Below are 20973 nucleotides of genomic sequence, written 5' to 3'. Positions count from 1 at the left end.
ACGTGGCCACAAACAACTTTGGGCACCAGACCCTACTCGGGGAAAACAGCTGAGAGAGGACATTTTAAGAACGCATACACTCAATAACATTTTTGTCATGTGACAACAACAGCAAAGATGGTGGAATTGCAAGAAACTTTGAGTTTCAACGATCATATTCTACCGCTTTTATTAAAGGAAAGGGAGAAACACGGTGGAAAATTAAGTGGAGATGGCTATGGTATTAATGCACTTGCGGAGCTCGTTTTTTTAAGGCAAAATGTCTCGGTGTAGAGGGCAAGGTTCTAAGCTTAAGACAAGAGAGATTCTGTAACCCTTGGTTTTTCAACATTTTAGATGCAGATTCTTTAAGGAAGGAGCTTCAAGTTCGTGTTGTTGGACAAGAGAGAGACAATGCCATAATTGTAACGTGGAATGATGCGAGTCCTGGAGTCCCTGTAAGTACAGCTCGACAATTCACCATTCTCTTTCCAGCTAGACCGCAACCCGTTCGTGTAGAGTATTTTAAAATTTCTTCTTGGATTTTATAAGCCTAGTCTGTGGGAAATGGTCATAGTTTAAGATAAGTCAGTCGATTGAAGCATGCACAGCAGTGTAGCATTCCCAGCTCATTAATAGTAGAAGGGTGAAAAGAGTGTAAATGTACGTGTATCGTAGGTGTTGGAAGTAAGAGGGTGCGGTATACACTGTGGTCATATAGAACCACAAAAATATAAGCTTATTTTCACTTTAGGGCACAGTTTTGAAGCAATCTTTGCAACTTACACTGTCGTGGCTTGTATCCTTTTCACAATTTTTTCAATGGAATAGGGACAAATTTTAGGAATTTGCATGTGCCTATCATATCCAGGCATTGAGCAGGGTGAGAAATTTTTGTGTCTTGATGTTTTTAGGAAGGAAATGAAGTGACTTATTTTGCAGTATATGTTCCTTCTCAACATCAACTTAGGGTGAGATATCTTGTGTGTTATTTTTCATTATATTCTAACAGATGTAGTTGTCTATCCTGTAAAGCTGACTGGTCAAATTTGCATGTCATTGTCAATTATTGTTTGGGAGTGTCTGTCATTCCATGGCCAAATGGTTTGATGATAGTCTTATAATTAGTGCTTTAGCTAAGGGCATCTTCTATGCTGAGAATGTACATGACATGTGAAAATGTAATAACCCATTGGCCCCTAAACAACCACCCACTGACGAGTAAAATCGTCTGGCATTAAACAGAGTAAAATCTATTAAGTCTCACTCCTAGGAGTCCATGCCCGTTAAAGGAAAAATGAAAAAAGTAAATTGACCACTGTAGCCTGGACATTGAAACACTGATGTTTTGAGTGTTTAACTCTGCCCTTCATCTTACTGTGATGAAGCGGCAGCTTTCTTTTACAGGTCACGGGTCACAGGTCGCAGGTCATTGTTTTACTTATACAGAAAGCATCCTAAACATTCATAATAGCTAACCTTAGGTCTAAAAACTTTTCTATAGGCCTAATATATTAGGCCTAAGGTTTGCTTTTATGAATGTTTAGGATGCTTTCTGTATTAGTAAAACAATGACCTGTGAACTGTGACCTGCAAAAGAAACCTGACGGTGATGATTTACTTTTATGGGAATATTGATACCAGTATTATATACGCAACAGATTTGGAGGGTTCTCTAGTACTCTTTATAGAGCCCAATTAATTGGTCAATCATGCTTACAACTTAACCAGCCTGTTTCAAAATGATAAAATCCATAATATCCTTGTTTGCAGCTGTTATTTATTCATGACAAAAAAGTGTCAGTGGTCGGTGCATCAGTGAACAAAGAGAGGACCCTGTTAGGTAAGGCCAGTGACTTATCTCAATTGAGTACATAGCTAATTTGCAATATAAAAGTAATTGTAGCGGGCTGTGATGGAAAGGGTTATTTAAGGTGGCTTACTACAGTTTTCTGAAGAAAAGATCAAGATTTTGAAATCTGAAATTAAAGCAACAGAATGTCTCTTGTGGAGTGCATTTTAGTCACTGCAATTGATGTAAAATGTAATTTTACCGAACAAATAAATGCAAATCAGGGGAAAATGCTAAATACAGTGACCAAGCTTCTGGAGGGGGGACTGGAAACTAGACATTTCAAAGGCTTTATTCTGAAAAACTAGCCAAACGACCTCACCTTAAAATCTCAGGATTTCCTTAGCGAGAAAAAATAATCATGTATATAGAAATAAATACTTAAATCTGTCAGACAGGTTTTTCACAAATGGCAAAAACGTTGATAATAACTGAAAAACTGTTTAATAGATCTTCTTAAAAATTAAAATGTTGATGGTTTTGTCTTAAGTTTATATTGTTTACTAATTCCCAAGATTCTAACCCTGGTCGTATAGCAAGGGTTTTGAGGAAAAAGTCTTTGAAATGTCTTGTTTCCAGTCCCCCCTCCAGGGGGCCACTATATTTTGCTTTTTCCCCTGATTTCTTACATTTTACATTAATTTGCAGTGACTAACACTTCAGAAGAGACATCCTGTTCCTTTAATTTCACAAAATTAATTTCAAAATCTTGATCTTTTGCTTCCCAAAACTGTAGTATTAAGGCATCTAAAGGCCTGATGTGGGTAAAGACTTACAGTTTTGCTGTTCTTTTGACAGGCTTCACGATAACTGAAAGCTATTTTGGACTTGTAGAGGACCCTTCAGCTCCAAACACTCCTGGTAAAATGTCTTTTGTTCAAAAATATCTTGATCAAGGCCCTTGTTTATGAAGTCATACACCCAACACTCTAACTGCTCCCTGAAATCAAAATTACCATGACTGGAAATTGCTTCAACCTTAAGTTAGTAAACAAAGGTGCAAGATTGTCAGTGATAATGTTATAATTTCTCGAAGCATTGAACATTACAAAGTAATATTTGAAAAGCAGTGTAATGAATAAGCATTATCAACTGGTCTCTTATATGCCTGTGGTTGGTGCGATTTTGGGAGCGTGTATATTATATTAGGGTAAGTACTGCGATCGACATATTGACCAATGTTTTGGTTGGTATGTTGGTCTAGACTCGATCAACATTTGACCGGCACTTGACATATCAACCGATTATCAACCTCTAGCCAACCGAAAAATAGGATGAGCTTCCATTGATGTTGGCCGATGTATAGACCGTGGTCTTATCAGTCACAAGTACCGGTGGCATATTGACCAAATGTTGGTCAAGAGTTGAGCAAGAGTCAGCTGATAAAGCCTTTCAACAATCAATGAACATCAACCGACAGATTAATATATAAATTATACATCGGTTGGTTAACGACAGAAAGTCGATTAAGTGTCTGAAATAATTATGACGGTGAAATGTTGGTAATGTTAGGTGGATTGATTGACAGTCGATGGTCTTGGTAGACCAGCAGTCAGTTCTTTATATTCTACAGCCCATTAACATAATTATCAGTCACATGTCGGTCGAGTGTCAATCCAGTACATCAGTTGATATGTCGATCAAGGTACCCTGTAAGATACATGATCCCAATTTTGTGCTAAATCATGATTTCAGGTCATTGATAATTTTTCTACTGTTCTTTGTTGGATGCAGGGAGCTCCAGTATAAGTATATGACTTGGATGCAAGAATGCATGCTCGGCTAAAAACACTTTAGTGTAATTTGCCATTGACTCCTAAACTGCCCCTTCCATTGACTAGTAGAAAGTGTCTGGCGTTAGACAGTAAAATCTATTGTAGCTTGAAGTCACTCACGGGAGTCAATGGGTTACAGTGCAAATTGAAATTTGCTTCTGGACTATACAGTTGGCACATGTAAATCTTGTTTTATTTAAGTTCTGTTTTGTACAACATTGTGGTGCATTACAGATGTTAGTGTCCTGGCCCCAGTTGTTCAAACGATGGATAGCGCTCTCCAGCGGATAAATCACTTAAGTATCCAGCGGATAAACACTAGCAAAACCAATTGATTTATCCAGTGGATAGTGATTTATCCGGTAGATATAATTATGGCGCTGTCCGTCGTTTGAACAACTGGGGCCTGATTGATAAATTGCTAGATTATTTTTTTCAAATTGACTTGTTTTCCTTGGTAAAGCACTAGAGGAGTCTGATGTTTCATCAACTTCATACCTCTCAGCAAACCCCTTGACTTTAGGACTAATTGTTCAGTGGTGGTTGGAATTAGTAACAAACAGTCCTTTTCTTAATGTATGAACAGTATGTGTTTATTTTCTCCTCTTTCAAGTTATCTACAAATCATTTCTTGCTGAAATTCAACCACAAAAACGTATTTACTCCTTGGCAATTGAAAGACATACCTTTCAGAGAGTGCAGGTAATAATGTTACTTTTCAAACATTTCTACAGTGCAAAATTACTTGTCTGCATAAACATAATTGCTTCAAACACTACATGTATAAACTGAGTTTTGATAAGATATAATCATGAAAGTTACAGTAGAGCAGAGAAGTGAACCATTGAACTGAACCCTGACACTGTATTTAACTCCAAGTTAATCAATTGAAAAACAGGAAATGTAGGAGGGGACAGGGAGGTGAGGATGGCATGCTTTCTCACCACATCAACTCTCCCCACCTACTTATTAGTGGGCTGTGCATGCAATTTTTTTAGAAGACCTAGATGTTGTTAATTCTATGGTCCATAAGGGTTAAATTCTCCATTGATGGGTAAAATCATCTTGCGTTCGACAATTTAAGTCTGTAAGTGGTCAACACCTTCAACCTCTGACATCGAGTTTTGATTACAATTACGTGTTTATTCTTTTTTTGCTAGTTTCTGTATGGAGAATATGGTAGTTCATCTAAGAAGGAGTCACACATGCTTTTCTTGCACCATAATGAGGGTAAATTTCACAGTGCTTCTCACAGTGGAGGAAATGTACATGTTGGTTTGAAAGAAGTTGCTATAAACTTCTTAATTGTAGTTGTACATACTAGTGTTTTTGCAAATGTCAGTCTCCCATGAAAATCGCTGCCTACCATTATTGATCACTGAGTGATTGTTAAAACAGTGAGCGATCATGATGATTGGAGTTTTCATGTTGAAAATTTTGCATTTGAACCTGTGATTTAATATTTCTTGCTATATCTCAGCAAAAGAAATAATGTTGCTTTGTATATTTATTGTTAAATATTTTAAAATAGAGAGCTAATTATTTTGTTTATACATGCAGTCCAAGAAAACTACTAAAAGCCAATTTAAAGTTAAACATTACAATCTGCACATCCAACGACGTTAAGCTGAGGTTTAAATCCAGCATTTCACTTTAATTTTCACAGCAATTGGATTGTACCATATTCCAATGGCCAGATCTGGAGACAAAGGAATGGTATTTAATGACATTCAATTCATATTGTTTTACTAATTGACACAAACCCTAGTTGTAACATTATGATAGCACAATTGGTTGAAACTCCTCGCCAACTGATGAGCTTGGGGACTGGTGCCTTAAAAGTTAGCGGGAGGGGGCCTGTTGGCCTCCAGGCACCACGGGATGGCATCCCTGGCAACCTACAAGAGGGAACCACCCCAAAGCAGCCCCTAACTGGCACCATCAAATTGGAACACTGCAAGTCCAGTGGAAAAAACACCTTCTTGATCTTGCAAGTCTTAGAGTGATATTGATAATGTACCTCCACAACCAAATACCGTAGCCTCGGGACAGGAAGAGTGGGGCTTTATGAATCCGCAATGATTCGCAAAAATGGCCCACAAGGATGAGCAAAGATTGCATAGCCACGCACGCACACTTGCCCTGCTGGATTCCAGAGCACCCGCAAAATAAAGGGATGCCATTTGACATGAAAGGCTGCATGCTGCGTTGGCTTGAGATTAACCTTGCTTAAATTTTGCTGTGATCTGATGAAATATGGATGCAGCGCTTAACCCATTGACACCTGGTCCACCCTGGACCACCCCCATTGACCAGTAAAATCATCTGGCATATTACACAGAGTAAAATCTATTATTCTCACTCCTAGGAGTCAATGGGTTTTATAGGAATCAATTGAAAATGTGATTTTTTGTTGGCTATGGATTTCCAGTTTATAAATGGCCAGCCCAGGATACAGCAAGTGACTGATGAGTTTAAATGGGCGCAGTGGGACAGTCAGCATCAACGCCTCTATGTAGTTTATCCCAAGCAAAAGGTAACAGATGAACTCTTATTCCAAGCAAATTGAAGTCGTTAGCAGTAATTTTTACATTAATTTACGAACAGCTTTGGTTGTGAATATGATCAGCACTCAGAGGCAATTACTATACATTTGTAGTTAACTATATAGTATTTATTCAATGTCAGTATTGAGTCTACAGGTTACCCGAGAAATTCTATCTAAGAAAACTGAATAAAGAGTGTGAACTGTGTTTCAAATAAAGGGGAAAAAATTGATAATGACAAAATTTTTTTTCATTTTTGAATGATAGACCTAATTGGCTAACTCAATGTTGTACCCAATTCAAATCTCCCGGGATTAAGGTTCTTTGTGTATTGTATTAATGCAGCATTCATATTTAAATGATATGGAAATACCTGGAACAAAACGAATTATTCCCAAAGGGTTTGAATCGGGTACAACATTGAGTTAGCCGATTAGGTCTATTAATTAATTAAATGAGATAAACTAAGATGTGTGACCACTCTGATATTTGTTTAATATGCATTAATTTGTAAGTGTTTCTTTTTGCCTGAATCACATAAAATCTAGGTCAGCTCACTCTTTTGGTTCACTCGGAACAATGGAATAATGTACTACTTAGTAGTACTACACCATGTATATGTTGTGGTTCAAATTTTTACTTGGTTTAAAATTTTTCAAACCAGTTCAATTTTGATTTTTCTTTGCCTAATATTCATTATAATATTACTATAATCTGAAACAAAGGAAGATCAAAATTGAACTGGTTTTGAGAACTTTGAACCACAACATTGTATTAATGTTTATAAATAATTTGTACATTTTGTATGTAAAATATTGTATACCTCAATTCATTTTACTTTTCCACTTTTCCCAAGACATCTGATGAAACAGTGGATGATGATGAGGATGTCAATCCAGACCTCATGTTTGCTGCATATCAGTTTAAGGAGAGAAGCTCCTATGTGAGAGTGGTCAGTTCTTAATAGTTCAAGATGCATCATTCTACTTATAAATGGACTACATATCCCTCATTGGCTCTATTTGATTGTTGTTAAGAATTTGTAAATCATGCTGTAACATTTGATGGCTCTGTGATCATGTTGGTTGGGAGAACATGTCTTGGTGCCTTAAGATGATTTTCCAGCCATTGAACTTGATCAGCTATTACTCTGCATACAAGTCAATGTTAGTGACTCACCACTCGTTGATTGTTCTTCATTGTTCCTATTCACCGTGGACATTACTAAACAACGAAACACCGAAACACCGAAAGGAAGCACCAAAACACCATGTATTACCCCACCATACATCGAATACTCACCGACAAAGGTTGGATTTGAGAGGCCTAAACGTTTTTGAGACATAGTAGCAATGTACATGTACATGTAAATGTGGTTGTATGAAGACAAGTTAAAAGGGAAAACAGCTTACTTTGGGTTGCCTTCCACTTCTCAAAAAACGTGCGTGCTTATTAGCTTCCTAATGCTGACCTAATGCATAACAACGCTAAAAATTTAACAATAAACAGAATGCGTACATGTAGGTTCAGTCTACAGTAAAGACCCATACATGTAAGCTTGCAGACCTGGCAGCTAAGCTTGTAGACCTCCAAACTTATACAAGCTTTGCTGTGATTACACTCTGCTATTTTAAATCAATTTGAATGTGAATTGTAATAAATAATTACACTGTAATAATTGAGTAATGATTTCCCTTGAAACCGTTTGTCCTTTTCTTGTAGCTTTACTTACCAATCCCCTTTTTGGATGTGGAGCTCCTTTCCAAAACGAGGTAATGTTTAAGCATTGCAGTCAGGTTTAATAAAAGTGACATTAGATTCCAATCAAGGTAACACCAGGCGTCAGTTGTTCAAAGGGTGGATAACGGTATCCACCAGATAAATCACTATTCACCGGATAAACACCAGCAAAACCAATTGAGTTACCCAGTGGAGATTGATTTATCCAGTGGATAGCGCTATCCACCCTTTGAACAACTGGGGCCAGGTCTATATCTTGGAATATTTTGTCATGGAAGTTTTGTCACACAACTTTTATTACAAACATCAGCAACAGCTGGGAATGAGAAAGCTGCAGTTGCATGTAACTTGCAAGCAATAACATTAGGGAAGCCCAAGAAATTCCACTGAATTCGTAGGGTTGATTATTCTGTGATATCTTAAAGGGATCATTTTCATAAGGTGAGTCGTTCGTCTGCTTTTTTAGTGCCATCTTGAGTTACTTTAGGTCATAATTTATGCACATTCGTGCACCTGTCATGATTCATTTGATTTCTTGACAAGGGGCGTTTATAAGTGATAATCTCTCAGACAATTTCAACAAAATTTAATTCCAGATTTTCTTTAATCCAAACGTTCCATTGTTAGCCACATTCTTCGACAAGCCTCATATAATTATAGACATTCTTTATATAAAAATGCATCGTTATTCATGGCATCTCAGTTTGTCTAGTGATTCCAACTTCCAAAGTTCTCCCAATTAATGCACTTTTTTAAATCATGATTACTCCTGGTAATACTGTAAGCCCATAGAAGGTGCGCATAATGAAGAAACTGTACGTGAAAGGCATTGTGTGAACTGGTGAATGAAACAGACTTTTCTTTCTTATGCTACATGTACTAAGTAATGTTCATTCAGCAGGTCAAATATTTCTCTGTTCTACATAATTTCTGCCAAAGCAAAAGCAGACTATGATCCTGTATGCTCTGCAGGTTATTTTATATTGTGGAGCATTGATAAGACCTTCCTATCTTCTGGGAAACAATGAGGATAAACTAAATGATAAAAAGGAACAATTCATGGAGAACACTTAAATGGTACAATTTTTTTTTCCTTTCTTCAAACGTGTGTATGCCTCCTTATCGCTATTATTCTCCCAGAACTACTCCAATAATAATTTGTCTGGTATTTCAAAGCAACGAGGATATTAAAAATATGTATAAAATAGCATTTTAGGAGGTGTTTGACAATTTTAATATGAATCTCAGTAAAAACGAATTAAGGACTCCTAAGTTCTATTCCATGCATAATTCCTATTCCAAAATACGGTCAATTGAATGCATCTTAGATGGAGATTACCTGTGAGATACTGGAGATTATTTATTTAAAGATATTTCCAATTTTATGTGCTAAAAACGTTATTAATTTTTAACTTAGTGTAATAAAATTGAATGCTTTGCATGTTGTTCTTCTAGTATCCCTGAATATCTCGATGCTAATGCTGCGTTGACCCAGACTGTCTCAGGTTCGTCTCACAAATCACACAAGTAGAAGCTTGAAGATTTTGCGTGCAGTTCACGGTCTGCTGAACAACTCCATACCCCCTCCTTGAAAGCCAATTATGCTGAGCCAATCAGTGTTCGGGCATGTGCTAACGTAGCAGATCGCGCACGCTCGTGTCAATTGACACCCAGTCCTTTCACAGGTGATTGACATAAATACGTCAATCATTTTTCGCACGCAGATTATGGCGAGAACAAAGAAAAGCGATTTTAAAATTAATCTTTCACAATTTTTTTTGGGGAAAATATACTTCACAGCTCACCGATTTAAGATTTGCAAAAACAAAAAATTTGAGCAAGATGCCCAAATTTACCTCTACCGAGACCTTAAGAGTGATGTTGGGTATGAAAATAATTTATCTTTTCCTTTACTTGTAGAGAAACATATCAACATGCATGTGGTATCATTGCAAGGCAAAGGTATGCTTTGAAGATATTGAAATGAAAACAGTGAATTTCAATGGCTCCGGTTTAAGAACCCAAACTGATGGAAGACAGACCAATCAGCAATTAACAAGTGCAACTGAGAAGTTAAATTGGAGAATTCCCAGAAAAAAAGTCCGGTCACTAGTAAACGCAGTTGTGGAAATCCAGATGATACAATAGCATGCTTTGTATGAAGCTTAGAAATTTGTTTTTCCCTAATGCAGGTTCGTTTTACATCTGCCTTCAGCTTCTAGTAACTAAACAAGCTAGTGAGACTCAGGTAACGTGAATCTCTCATATCTATTTTATCTCATTTTGCTGAAACAGGAAATTGTTGTTGCTTGTTTAAAAATGGTCAACTGTAATCTCAACAACCCAAAAACATGACTGGTTTACTTTAATTTTGTTAGAGTTCTTTGGGGAATGCTGCTGAGCAATTTAGTCAGTTGGAATATTCTGTATATGTATTGCATCACGGTGAGTTAACTTTTAATGTTGTTAGGTTCATTAAAAATCTACTTTAAATGAACCAATCATGTGTTATCTTTGAAGGTTGCCTTATGAACTGCGTACTACCGACTGTGAGGCCCAGGCGTGCGGATTTAGAAAATTACCGAATATTCTTCTCGTCTCTCAGTAAGTGCTCGAAGCATTTTCATTTTTTGTCGTTACTCCTGGGAAAATCCACTTTCAGCGCCTTCAATACCACCCAACTCAGTGCCCTCTGTTTTTGTGTAACATGTACCACAGGTAACCCAGTTTACGGTTGCAGAGCGTCTAGTTTTTCAGTATTTGGCTTTTCACCTAACCCGTAGCCTGAGCATAACGAATTTTGACCAGCAACAGGTTGGCTCAGTCGGTTGAGCATCGGATTACTGTGCGGGAAGTCGCGGGATCAAAACTCCGGCCGGACTAACACTGAGGGTCGCTAAAATAACTGAGGAGAAAGTGCTGCCTGTGTAAATAAACACCTGCAAATGGCAGGAGCCAATGACCAGGAGCGAGCAACGGCCCTACGTATTCCTGTCACGGCGTTTTCACAGACCGATTTATTTTTAGATTGCCGTAAAGGTCCGTGTATAAGCCGCACTTTTTTTTCACAAAATTGAAGCCATAAATCAAGGGTGCGGCTTATCCATGGATACATCTGTGTTTAAAGTTTTAAAAAACCTAATTAATATTCATACAACTTCATAAGATCTCAGTAAAGAAACATAAAAGGAACTGAGAGCATGTTGATGTTGTTCATTGACTTTTTAATGAGTAGTGGCTCCTAAAGGAGCCGTTTGTGTCTTTGAGTGTTTATCGGCGAATCTTGCTCTCCAAGAGCTCTTTCAAGCGATTAATTTTCGCTTTAATCGAACAAGTAAACACCATCCTACAAGGAATCTCCATTCCTCCGCACAGCTGTTTGCTGTGACGTCTTCGCCCAGTCACTTCCACGCATATCATTCCGCCACATGCGATAAAATACCACAAAATAATTCGCGAGTACTCGCGAGGTAAATGGCCTTCTGTTTCGTTGTCCTTGACCACCTTCTCGGCAAATTTGTCGACTGCATTATCAAGCTCCTGTTCTGCATGAATTTTTTCGCCTATTGCGGGTTTCAAAACATCTTTATAGACGTGGTCATGATACCCAGACCCTGGCCCTGGCCCAGACTCCTCCCCACATTTAAAGCTTGGCTACTAAGCACTCGTTCATTTTGTTTCAATAGAAGGAATTTCAACGTTATGGTGAAACCTTGATTGTTTGTCCTTGTTGGTTTATAGCAATAGAAAGTTACTGGAACTTCAAACTTTATTGTATTACATTTTTTTCCAAAATCTGCGCTTCTAAATTCGGGGTGTGGCTTATCTACGGATGCGGCTTATACATGGACGTTTACCGCGAATGAAACTCCCTAGGGAGCCCAATGATAAATCACAAGAAACTAACCTGACGTCATAGCGTCACCGAGCCGGTACTGCCTTTATTTTTTGGTGTCTAAAAATAGATCGGTCTGTAAACATGCCGTAACATAGGCTTAGTATGGGAGTTGCTCGCCCCTAGTCATGGGGCTCCTGCAAATGGTAAGACTTGCAAATGTTTAAGGACTATAACCGTTGACCGCGTCACCCAAATATCTTCCATGTTCATGAGTTCCCTGTGGGACGTTGTCACTATTCGAGAAGGGTAGAGTATGAAATTTTTTTGTTGCTGTCCTTTGTGAGTGTGTGGATGGGTGGGTATAGCAGGTCCACATCGGCTGAATAGCTACTAAAACTTCAACCTTCTCAAACAAATGATTAAATGATTATAAAGTTGATTTCACTGACTAAAGAGTTGCGGATTCGCATTCCGGTTTGAACGGATACATGTGGACGGAAGGCGAATCCACAAAGAAAAAGTTGCGGATTAGAAAATATCCGGATGCGTGTGGACTGGGCCTTTGTCTGACGTAAGCTTTTATGTTACTATTATTTATGTTCAACAGATGACTACGTGATGGTTTTTTTGCCTGGTCACTTCATGCATTTATTAAATTGTAATCCCGAGCGTCAGCCCTGTCATCACATCATTTTACAAGGTAAAACTAAGTTCCTTTGCCATTAGCTTCATTTTGCTTATCGTTTCGTATAATAAAACTGCTCTACAGGAACCTGTAGAAAGGTATACATCGACTGGATGTAAACGGTTTGCTTCTGTGATCAACTAGAGAAGAGAAAAAGTCTTCGAACGTAGATGATTCACTTACAATTTTAACTGCGGTTTTCACCGTTTGCATGATGTCTGCTTGTTTTTTCCAGGTGATGCTGTTCCGAAGTTTCCTTCCTCTAAAGCATCATTTTGCGAGCCGCGGTTGCTTTTGTACCTAAATAAGGAAATATCTACTTCTCTACAAACAGGTAAGAACACCTGATCAGCTATCAAAGGCTTACTTTGAAAAGTTAGAGATCCCATGAAATCCATCTAAACTTTAGTTCTGGCCCCCTCGGGGGGCCTCGACGTTGTCGTTGCCTTAGCTGTCGTTTTTTTTGTTAAATCACAAGCACATGGCGTTGAAGCGCGTAACGTGCAACTCTTTTCCTTGGAACAAAGCTGGGGATTTTTCGACACCAATTTTATGCCCAAATATGGACAAAAATAAGATCGAGGCTGCACGCGCTGGAAAATGCACGAGCTACGTTACCATCCAAATAAGGAATTTCTTAAACTCGAAAAACCCTAGCTCTGAATCAGAGTTACACGCTTCGAGGTCATGAGGTTCTACTCAGATGCGGTTTTTTGTATCATTTCAGGTCCATGTATCTATGATTGCTCCACTGACGCTGCGTACAAATACAGCTTTAATAAAGCGGCCTTAGCGGAATTATTTGCCAAGTAGGTGTTAAGTTAAGGGTAAATTTTCCTTGTTCTTTCGATCGCCCAGGTGGCCCTCGGATCCCAGTTCCGGATTCCTTCACAGATGCTATAGGAGTTTAGTGGGAGCGTGTTCGTGTGTTGCTCAGTGGAAGAGTTATCCACGGTTCAACTCCTGTTAAGGAACACATTGATATTCAGTTTTCCGCGTCGCGTCTGCGTGGTATGCCATCACAAATGAATTTGGCCTTTTTCAATTTAACGTAGCTATATTAAATTTAGGTGAGACTTTGCCCCGAGCCATCGGTTGATCACGCAGGGGCAGGTTTCAGTGGAAGAGGGCCACCACCCGAAATTTGACGGAGCGCTATTCATTTACTTAGAAAAACGAGCGATAAAGTGATATAGTTCCGACCGTTCTGAAACTAAAAGTTCTCATTCCCTTCGCTTTTCTTACCTTCAGTGTACTGTCGTTGTATTGTTAAGCAAACCTTTTATCCGTTAAGGGTTCCGAACAAAATTTCGAGTATTTATGTAATTGAGAATGGCCGCAGAATCAGAGGTCGAAACAATGTCGACTCACTTGCTATTGCTCCTTTCTATGAGTACAAGTACGTTTTTATCTGGTTTGTCTTGGATCTTTGCTGATCACTGCCCTCGAGTTTTCTTTACCGCTCCAACTCTTCTCTTCCACCCTTCGGTACATCGTGGTTGTCACTCGCATGGTTTCCTTTGTGTCCTCTGTTACGTTGCTGCAAATCGCGCATCAGGCTCGACAACCTTTCAAGGTTTTCAAGCTTTAAGGGCGGTGCCTACTATTGTTATTGCGCATACGTTCTGCGCATCTCGAGATACTCGGGTTTCCTATCAGTTATGTTTACTAATACAGGGATATTTTAAAAACATCTGGAAAAAGTAGATGTCAGTAAGTACTCTAGGTATCCAAAAGGAAAATAGGAGGTAAGCATGAATTTTTGAGAGAGAATTAAGCTTCAATTTGAGGAGAACGCCATACATTGCTTTGTATTTGAAAGCTGTTTGCAAATATTATTCATGAATTATCTTTGAAAAATGCGTGGTTATCCCCAATTTTCTTTTGGATATCTTTGAATTAGTAAGCACCATCCGGCTTAAACCTCGGAAAAAAAAAACGCATTAACTTAAATCAGAAGCTCATTACCTTGAAACGTATAACTCTGCTTGGTGGCCTTGAGATAATTTACTCGTTTATATGTCTGTGAATCATTTCTCATTTGATAGCCTGTGTGTTGCCTTACACATCCTCAAAGGGACAATAGCATGATGGAACGATAGCAAGTAAATTGAGACCTTTTTTGTTGTTTCAGAACTCATATGCCGAGTACACGGTTGGCTATACTTCATCTTGCAGTCATACATTTGAGAGATTCTGGTTTAATAAAAAAGGTGGTATCATCAAACATTGTAAAATATGAATGCTTCCAAATGTAGCTTTAGCTGCGACTTTGTTCTCGGGGTCTCCGTTCTATTTGTTTATCTGAGTTTCACCACTTTGGTGGGGAGGGTCACATAAAAAGTAAGCTCCCACTACATTGTGCCCTTTGCATGGTTAAACTAGGACACCAGGTAGTCCATACCCTTTTCTTTGCTAATAGTGTGCGGGGTCATTAGTGTCCCACAGAAAGGTTGTCAGACTGGGCTCACGGATTATGTACAATTAACTATTGTAGGGTATTGTGAAGTGATGTTTTCTACCCATGTAAATCATGTGAGCGTTAGCCCTACTGATGGAATTGGGCCCACACAAGGACAGAGAAAAACTCTGACCAGTGTGGGAATTGAACCCACGACCTTCGGGTTAGATCACCGCTGCTCTACCGACTGATTTACAAGGTCAGACGAGAGCAGGTCGTGAGCAGGTCGGACGGGAGCAGGTACAAGGCCAACGTTTGCAAAAACGTAACCTTTTCTCACGGTTTATGGTCCATATCCGAGACGGCTTGCAAGTCTAACCATTTGCAGATGTTACTACAAATTGAAGACTGCACTTTTCTCCATGCGACAAATATATCCAACCAGTAGTCGTTTTTTTCCTTGGGAACAAGGTTGCACTTATTAGCCATCGGGTCGGCGGATGCCCTCCCCAGCACTTCTTTGGATTGATTAATTTGTCCACGGCGAAGCTTGGTCGTTTGCGCTTTCAATTGGTTATCACGTTAATTCATTGGTTACATCATTGTTCATTTGATTTTAACAGGGATTCCTTTGTATTCATGATTTAGGATCTAAACTCTAACCAATCGCATTGCACGAATACTGGGAGATGATCGCCTGATAATCGTTTTCTCCTTAGATTTTCGAGCACCTCAGCCATGACCCAGCGAGTCCAGAATGCCTTGATCTGCTACGGGAATATCTTGTTGGTAAGCAGCTGCTGAGAATTCAGCAATTGGAATATTCATTTTCTGTTCAGAGTTTTGACATTTCATGTTTTCAGGCTCTACTTATGGGACATTAAGGAGAGAGCTAGAAAAAGAAGTTGTCACTCTTATTCCATTTACTTGTGTTGACACGTATCGAGGGCATTTAGAAAAGGTGAGATGTATCAGGCTCGAGAAAAGTACCAATGTGTAAGCTTTTTGTATTCGTGAATTCGAGGCTTGACCTGTCTGTTAATGCGCTATATCCTTGAGTCAACCTTTTGCGCGTATCTTTCTATTTTTAGAACCAACCCTTCAGCAGGAGACTCGTATTTACATCAATTTGCATTCATTGTTTTTTGCTATTTTTGTCTTCGTTTGATAATAACTCTATTCTGATTGGCCATTCTAAACAATGCATGCAGAGGCGAAGAACTCGTGGCGTTCTAAAAATAGAAAGATACGCGCAAAGGTTGACCCAAAGGGCTTGTATGGCAGAGGCAAGTTCTACTCATGGACTCCTGCTGCTGTAGGCAGTTGGTTCAAGAAGAGTAAGCGACTGTATCTACCAGCGGCTTGAACCGTTGCAACCATTTCCGACCAGAATGGACATTGTCCGCATCTCTCGGTACTTTCTATGAACGTGGAAAGATTTCGATAAACATTTCAGATAATTATTAAAATTAATTTTAATTTAGGTCATAAAGTAAAGTACGATCGTCCGGGTGAGTGTAGTCCTGAGAAGGACTGTTATAAGTCAAGGGGGTGGTAAATGTTAATCTCGTGAAATGAATGCAAGTATGTATTTTCCGATGGTCCCTCCCGGATGCTCGTAATTAAAACTTAGTACTCCTTTGCAGAACTCGGAAGTCGGATCTACGGCCTTCAGAGTACTACTTCGGATACTCTGTAAGACGCTCGAAGGTTGGGCTAGGCCATTAAACTGAATAGAGCTGACAATTGTTTTTCTGTACTGCTAGGACTGAACCCAGTTGACTGACCTAACTCCCACGGATCTCCTAAAGCTCAGTGGTAGAGCATCCGAACTTTCAATCGGAAGGTCGTAGGTTCGACTTCTTCACTTGGATTTTTCCCGAGTGTCCCCGAGTCACCTCACTCTTCGTAATGTTGTTTTCCCAAGAACCTTCAAGTCACTCGATATTAGTAGTCCCTTTCCACCCGCATTCATGTGGAAGGGGGAATTGTGTGCGGCAGTTAATTGAAGGGCTGTCTCACATGATTTTGTTTTCATTCTTGTCGCTTTCACATTAAGTAAAATAAAGTGTACTTGAGAATTTGTTTACTTGTTATTGATAAAATGGTTCATGTTTAATTTTAGGACATGCACAGGAAGAGAATTGCCCAGATGTCTTGTTCCTTTGTTAAGGACATCCCAATTGAATTTAAAAATGTTAAGGTCTGTACGGTATCTTCACGAGTTAACTGGTCAGTCGATCATTGAAATCATCATTAACCACGTGGAATGTTATGAAGAGAAGTTCGCTTGGCCCTATGGTTAGGCAGCTTGATTTGCGTCCGGGTTCAATTAGTACTGGTTTAAGTTGTTTGAAGGAAAAACAGAGCTATCATCATTATCCTCTACTCTCGTCGCGCCATTAGGCGCATAAGGTCAGCGCTATCTATCGGATAATTCCTTACCCCTCGGATAAGCGCTCTCAGTCGTTCAAAGGCCGGATAAATTAAAGTCACTATCCGACAGTTTCAATCTGTACAAAGGTTTTAGTATTTGCTCTCATAACCATGACTAACTCCCCAAGCACTATTAAGTTGATATTACAGGTTCGATACGCGTTGATATTTGATGTAAATAATATCAAATCCCTAGGAGCGCTTAAAATCAAGTCAATTTAAGGCCAAGTCCACAGATATCCGAAAATTTTTTTCTATCCGCAGTTTTTTTTTTTTTTTTTTTGAATACAGCTTGCGTCCACACGTATCCGGCGAATTCGGCAGCCATATTCGGAAATTTTCGAATATGGTCCCCACAGTGGAGGTTTTTTAATACGCTGCGAATTCGGATACGTGTGGACAAATTTTCGAATACGCTGACGTAACACAGTCTTCCCGCGTGAGATAAATCAACATGGTGTATCGACCTTGTACCTTGAAAGACTCTCACGTGCACGAGCAACGTGTTAACAAAACAGAGAAAATGGCGCCAACATAAGATTTTGCGCATGCTCAACAAGCAAGATCTTTGTCAAAAACACCGGGCGCTAGAGAGTATCCGGATACGTGTGGACAGTGAAACGATTCGAAACTGATTGGAACACGCTATGTGTAGATGCGGCCGACATTTTTGAATCCGAAAAAAAAAATTACGAATACAAAAATTTCCGTATTCATGTGGCCGAGGCCTAAATGTTGATGTCCAGTGAGAGTGTAAAACTTGATTTCTCCGAGCAAAACCTCTGAAGCAGATTACAGTGTTCTTCACGTTTCGTATTGATAACGAGACAATTCTCCCCTGAGTCTGATCCAAGTTCCCTCGAGTCTAGTGAAGGAGATCGGAAGGTCACAGATTCGATTTCTTTTTGGAGCACTGGAATTCTCCTCTAAGAATGCCCCAATCGTGTTCACAAAAATGCGAACGTTCCTCCGGTGCTTAACCATATGAATTTATTGAAGCAGTGAGTGTTAACATATATCCTTGGGGGCCAAAAAATTCAACCCACTCTACATTGCTGGAAGGCAGTCGTTCTCACTCTTTAACCAACATTGCCTTCCGTTTTAGCATTAACACGTAATGTATTGAGTCTACACGTATCCGGATTCGTTCTAGTACCAGACCTCTGGAGGAGGTCCTCTTTGACCGGTCGGTCCGTTCCGACCGAAACGTGCCGTGCCATTTACAAAAATTCTCGTTTCCAGTCCCATTTCATTGTAATGTAACCGAAACTCCGGTCGAAACGTAAATGGAACGCTTTGGTCCGATTAGAAATTGACTTTTGATGAAAAATGTCGTTCCATTTTTCCTTAGTTAGTTTCACTGGTCTCCGACCTGATGGCCAGGCATCATGGAAAGCACCCAAGATAAGATATGTGGCGATCGGTCACGAAACTTTAAACTTTAGCTTGTTTGTTAGTTTCCCTTTGTTATCCCGTTTGTCTGTAGTGCTGATGCACAGAAGACTATTTATCGCTGTGTTTCCGACTTTAGAATCAAGTTATTGGAGTGAGAGCCTTTGTTATTAAAGGAAATTAAGCTGAGTGCTGGAAATTCGTTTACCGTGACATGTTTTGGATGAAGTGAATTGGATTCCCGAGGATTAACCCGTCACGCATGTTTACGGGGCCTTAATTTAAACTTGTTCTAACGAGAAAGACTTTTCACTTAGGCTAGCTTTGAAAAAGAGCTAAAAGTGTAATTTGTTACTCACATCGTACCTGCACATAGTGAACCGCTGTCATTTATTTTATTTTCTTCAGGGAAAAATGAAACAGGTAGACTTCTGGACTGCTCTGTTGCATAATACGAAAAAACTTCCTCCACGGTTTGTACGACATGGTCTTAATTAACTTATAAAATCAAGGAAACTTTATAGCTCATTATTAGGTTTGAAAACGAATCATCTCCTCAATGCATTATTTAGATCTTATTGAATATAAAATGAGGTTCAAATTTGCGTCCATGAAGTTTAAAAAGAAACCCATAAGGGTTGAAACGTGTAACGCGTGTTCACAGCTTCCGAATATTCAGTGCTAAGTACCATATTTGGAAACCCCTCGCTCCAGTTAATTTCGCGCGAGAACATTGGTGGTATGGCGTCACGGTGTTCTTGCGAACTGATTGGTTGAATGTTTCTCTCTTGTTGTTCCAAATATGGTACTTAGCAAATTGAATATTCAGAAGCTTGTTCCCAGCACACAAGGGGCCGTTACACGTTTCAGCCCTTTTGGGTTTCTGGTTTAAATGAGAACGAAATGTTTCGAGGGTACTCCCTCTTCATCAGTGATTTGGTTCTCATTTAAACTTCTTGGACGCAAGTTTGAACTTCTTTTTTTATATTCATCCGCATTATTGCGCAGCACAGTTTCTTCGAATTTAGATCTTATTGCCGACTTTAATTATGTAATTTAATTCAATGCTTTATTAATTTCATAATTTCTCAATTCAGTCTTGAATAGTTTAATAATTTAACTCAATGCTTGAATAATTTAATTTATTTCAAAATTGTGTTGCCTTTTTTTATTATTTTGAAATATCTCATTTTGCGTATTTAGCTTCAGATTCCTGATTAAATGATAGGAATTCAAGTAACGAGAAAACTCCTTAAAAAGTAGAACAATTTATAAGACTTGCACAAAACGTTACGAACTTGGACAAGTTAGAGAATACTGCATAAATTACGAGATTGTAACGCTTTGAGTTCCTCAATTTGATTTGCTTCAGGTTCAAACTTCAAACTCCAGGTGTCGATATCTTTGACTACGACAATGATAGCGACGAGGAAGTAAGCGTAATATTCAGCAGATAATTTATACATAATTTATTCACTGATTTGTTTGTGTCAAGGATTTATCTTTCTTCCTTTGGTTATTATATTTGAGTAATTTTCGCGTAATTTAGTTCTATCTTCTTACTCAATTTTACGAACTGCATTTTTAATGAGGCAAATTAAGAACAGTGTGTGTGTTGGCGTTGTTCGCCAAGAATTCGTGATGGTGGCTCATTTTGGTGCACTTTGCCTTAAGTGAACATGACGGTCTCATGGCATCAGTAAACTGATAGTAATAGAGATAGTGGAGGATGAGGCGGGGATTTATGAATTTCATAAAAGTTTGAAGTTTTTCCATGGTGACACGAAGATGATAGGAAAACAAATTCGAGTGTTCCGAACGGGACCGACGACCGTCCGATTAGTAGTTGGGTTAAGGTTTCCGATCATCGGAATTATGAACGTCACTTAACGAGCAACGAATGGAAAGCCAGAAAAATGCAGAATTGAACGGGATTTGAACCCATCACCTCTGAGATACCGGCGTAGTGCTTTACCAATTGAGCTGTCGAGAGAACTGGGATCTGGTCATCTTTTGAGAGCCCATATTAAGCCCGTATAGAATTTGGAAATTTGGAAATGAAGAGACTATCTATGAAAGAGATGTGTGTTCGTTTTTGAGCATGCGCAGCTTGTAAGAAGTACGCAGAGAAAAAGCAAGAGGGTCACTGGTGGTTCCCAGTATTGGCAAGTTTCCCGGGGAAACTTGCATTCATTCAGAATTCTGCATTCCCGTCTCGGTTGGACTGAAACAAGCATGGGATCGAGGCGGATTCTTGGGTATCTTTTTAGATGCAGAATAGCCTCATTTCCATGCTTCCCCTCCCCTCCTGAAGTAATACGGCTTTGGC

General features: G+C 39.1%; 1 protein-coding gene across 3 annotated transcripts in view; it reads left to right on the top strand.

Moving 5' to 3' along the window:
* Positions 1-85: 85 nt before the first annotated feature.
* Positions 86-20973, top strand: part of LOC138000277 (gamma-secretase-activating protein-like) — a 40286-nt gene continuing 19398 nt past the window's right edge. For all 3 annotated transcript variants that reach the window (XR_011123097.1, XM_068846571.1, XM_068846570.1), the window contains exons 1-25: positions 86-220; positions 337-437; positions 894-950; positions 1753-1822; positions 2630-2692; positions 4220-4308; positions 4767-4836; positions 5273-5322; positions 6038-6142; positions 7009-7104; positions 7875-7924; positions 9348-9397; positions 9813-9854; positions 10085-10140; positions 10271-10337; positions 10413-10496; positions 12338-12430; positions 12651-12749; positions 13143-13224; positions 14550-14628; positions 15536-15605; positions 15680-15777; positions 16942-17019; positions 19053-19117; positions 20017-20077. Coding sequence is in view for 2 of the 3 variants with exons in the window: in XM_068846571.1 (XP_068702672.1) it covers positions 118-220; positions 337-437; positions 894-950; positions 1753-1822; positions 2630-2692; positions 4220-4308; positions 4767-4836; positions 5273-5322; positions 6038-6142; positions 7009-7104; positions 7875-7924; positions 9348-9397; positions 9813-9854; positions 10085-10140; positions 10271-10337; positions 10413-10496; positions 12338-12430; positions 12651-12749; positions 13143-13224; positions 14550-14628; positions 15536-15605; positions 15680-15777; positions 16942-17019; positions 19053-19117; positions 20017-20077 (1878 nt within the window). In the remaining variant the exon portion in view is untranslated. The remainder of the gene's footprint in view (positions 221-336; positions 438-893; positions 951-1752; positions 1823-2629; positions 2693-4219; positions 4309-4766; positions 4837-5272; positions 5323-6037; positions 6143-7008; positions 7105-7874; positions 7925-9347; positions 9398-9812; positions 9855-10084; positions 10141-10270; positions 10338-10412; positions 10497-12337; positions 12431-12650; positions 12750-13142; positions 13225-14549; positions 14629-15535; positions 15606-15679; positions 15778-16941; positions 17020-19052; positions 19118-20016; positions 20078-20973) is intronic.

This window comes from Montipora foliosa, chromosome 4 (assembly GCF_036669935.1).
Source record: "Montipora foliosa isolate CH-2021 chromosome 4, ASM3666993v2, whole genome shotgun sequence".
Taxonomy (NCBI): Eukaryota; Metazoa; Cnidaria; class Anthozoa; order Scleractinia; family Acroporidae; genus Montipora; species Montipora foliosa.
Note: the sequence above shows the minus strand (reverse complement) of the source record. Positions and strands in the feature narration are given on the sequence as shown.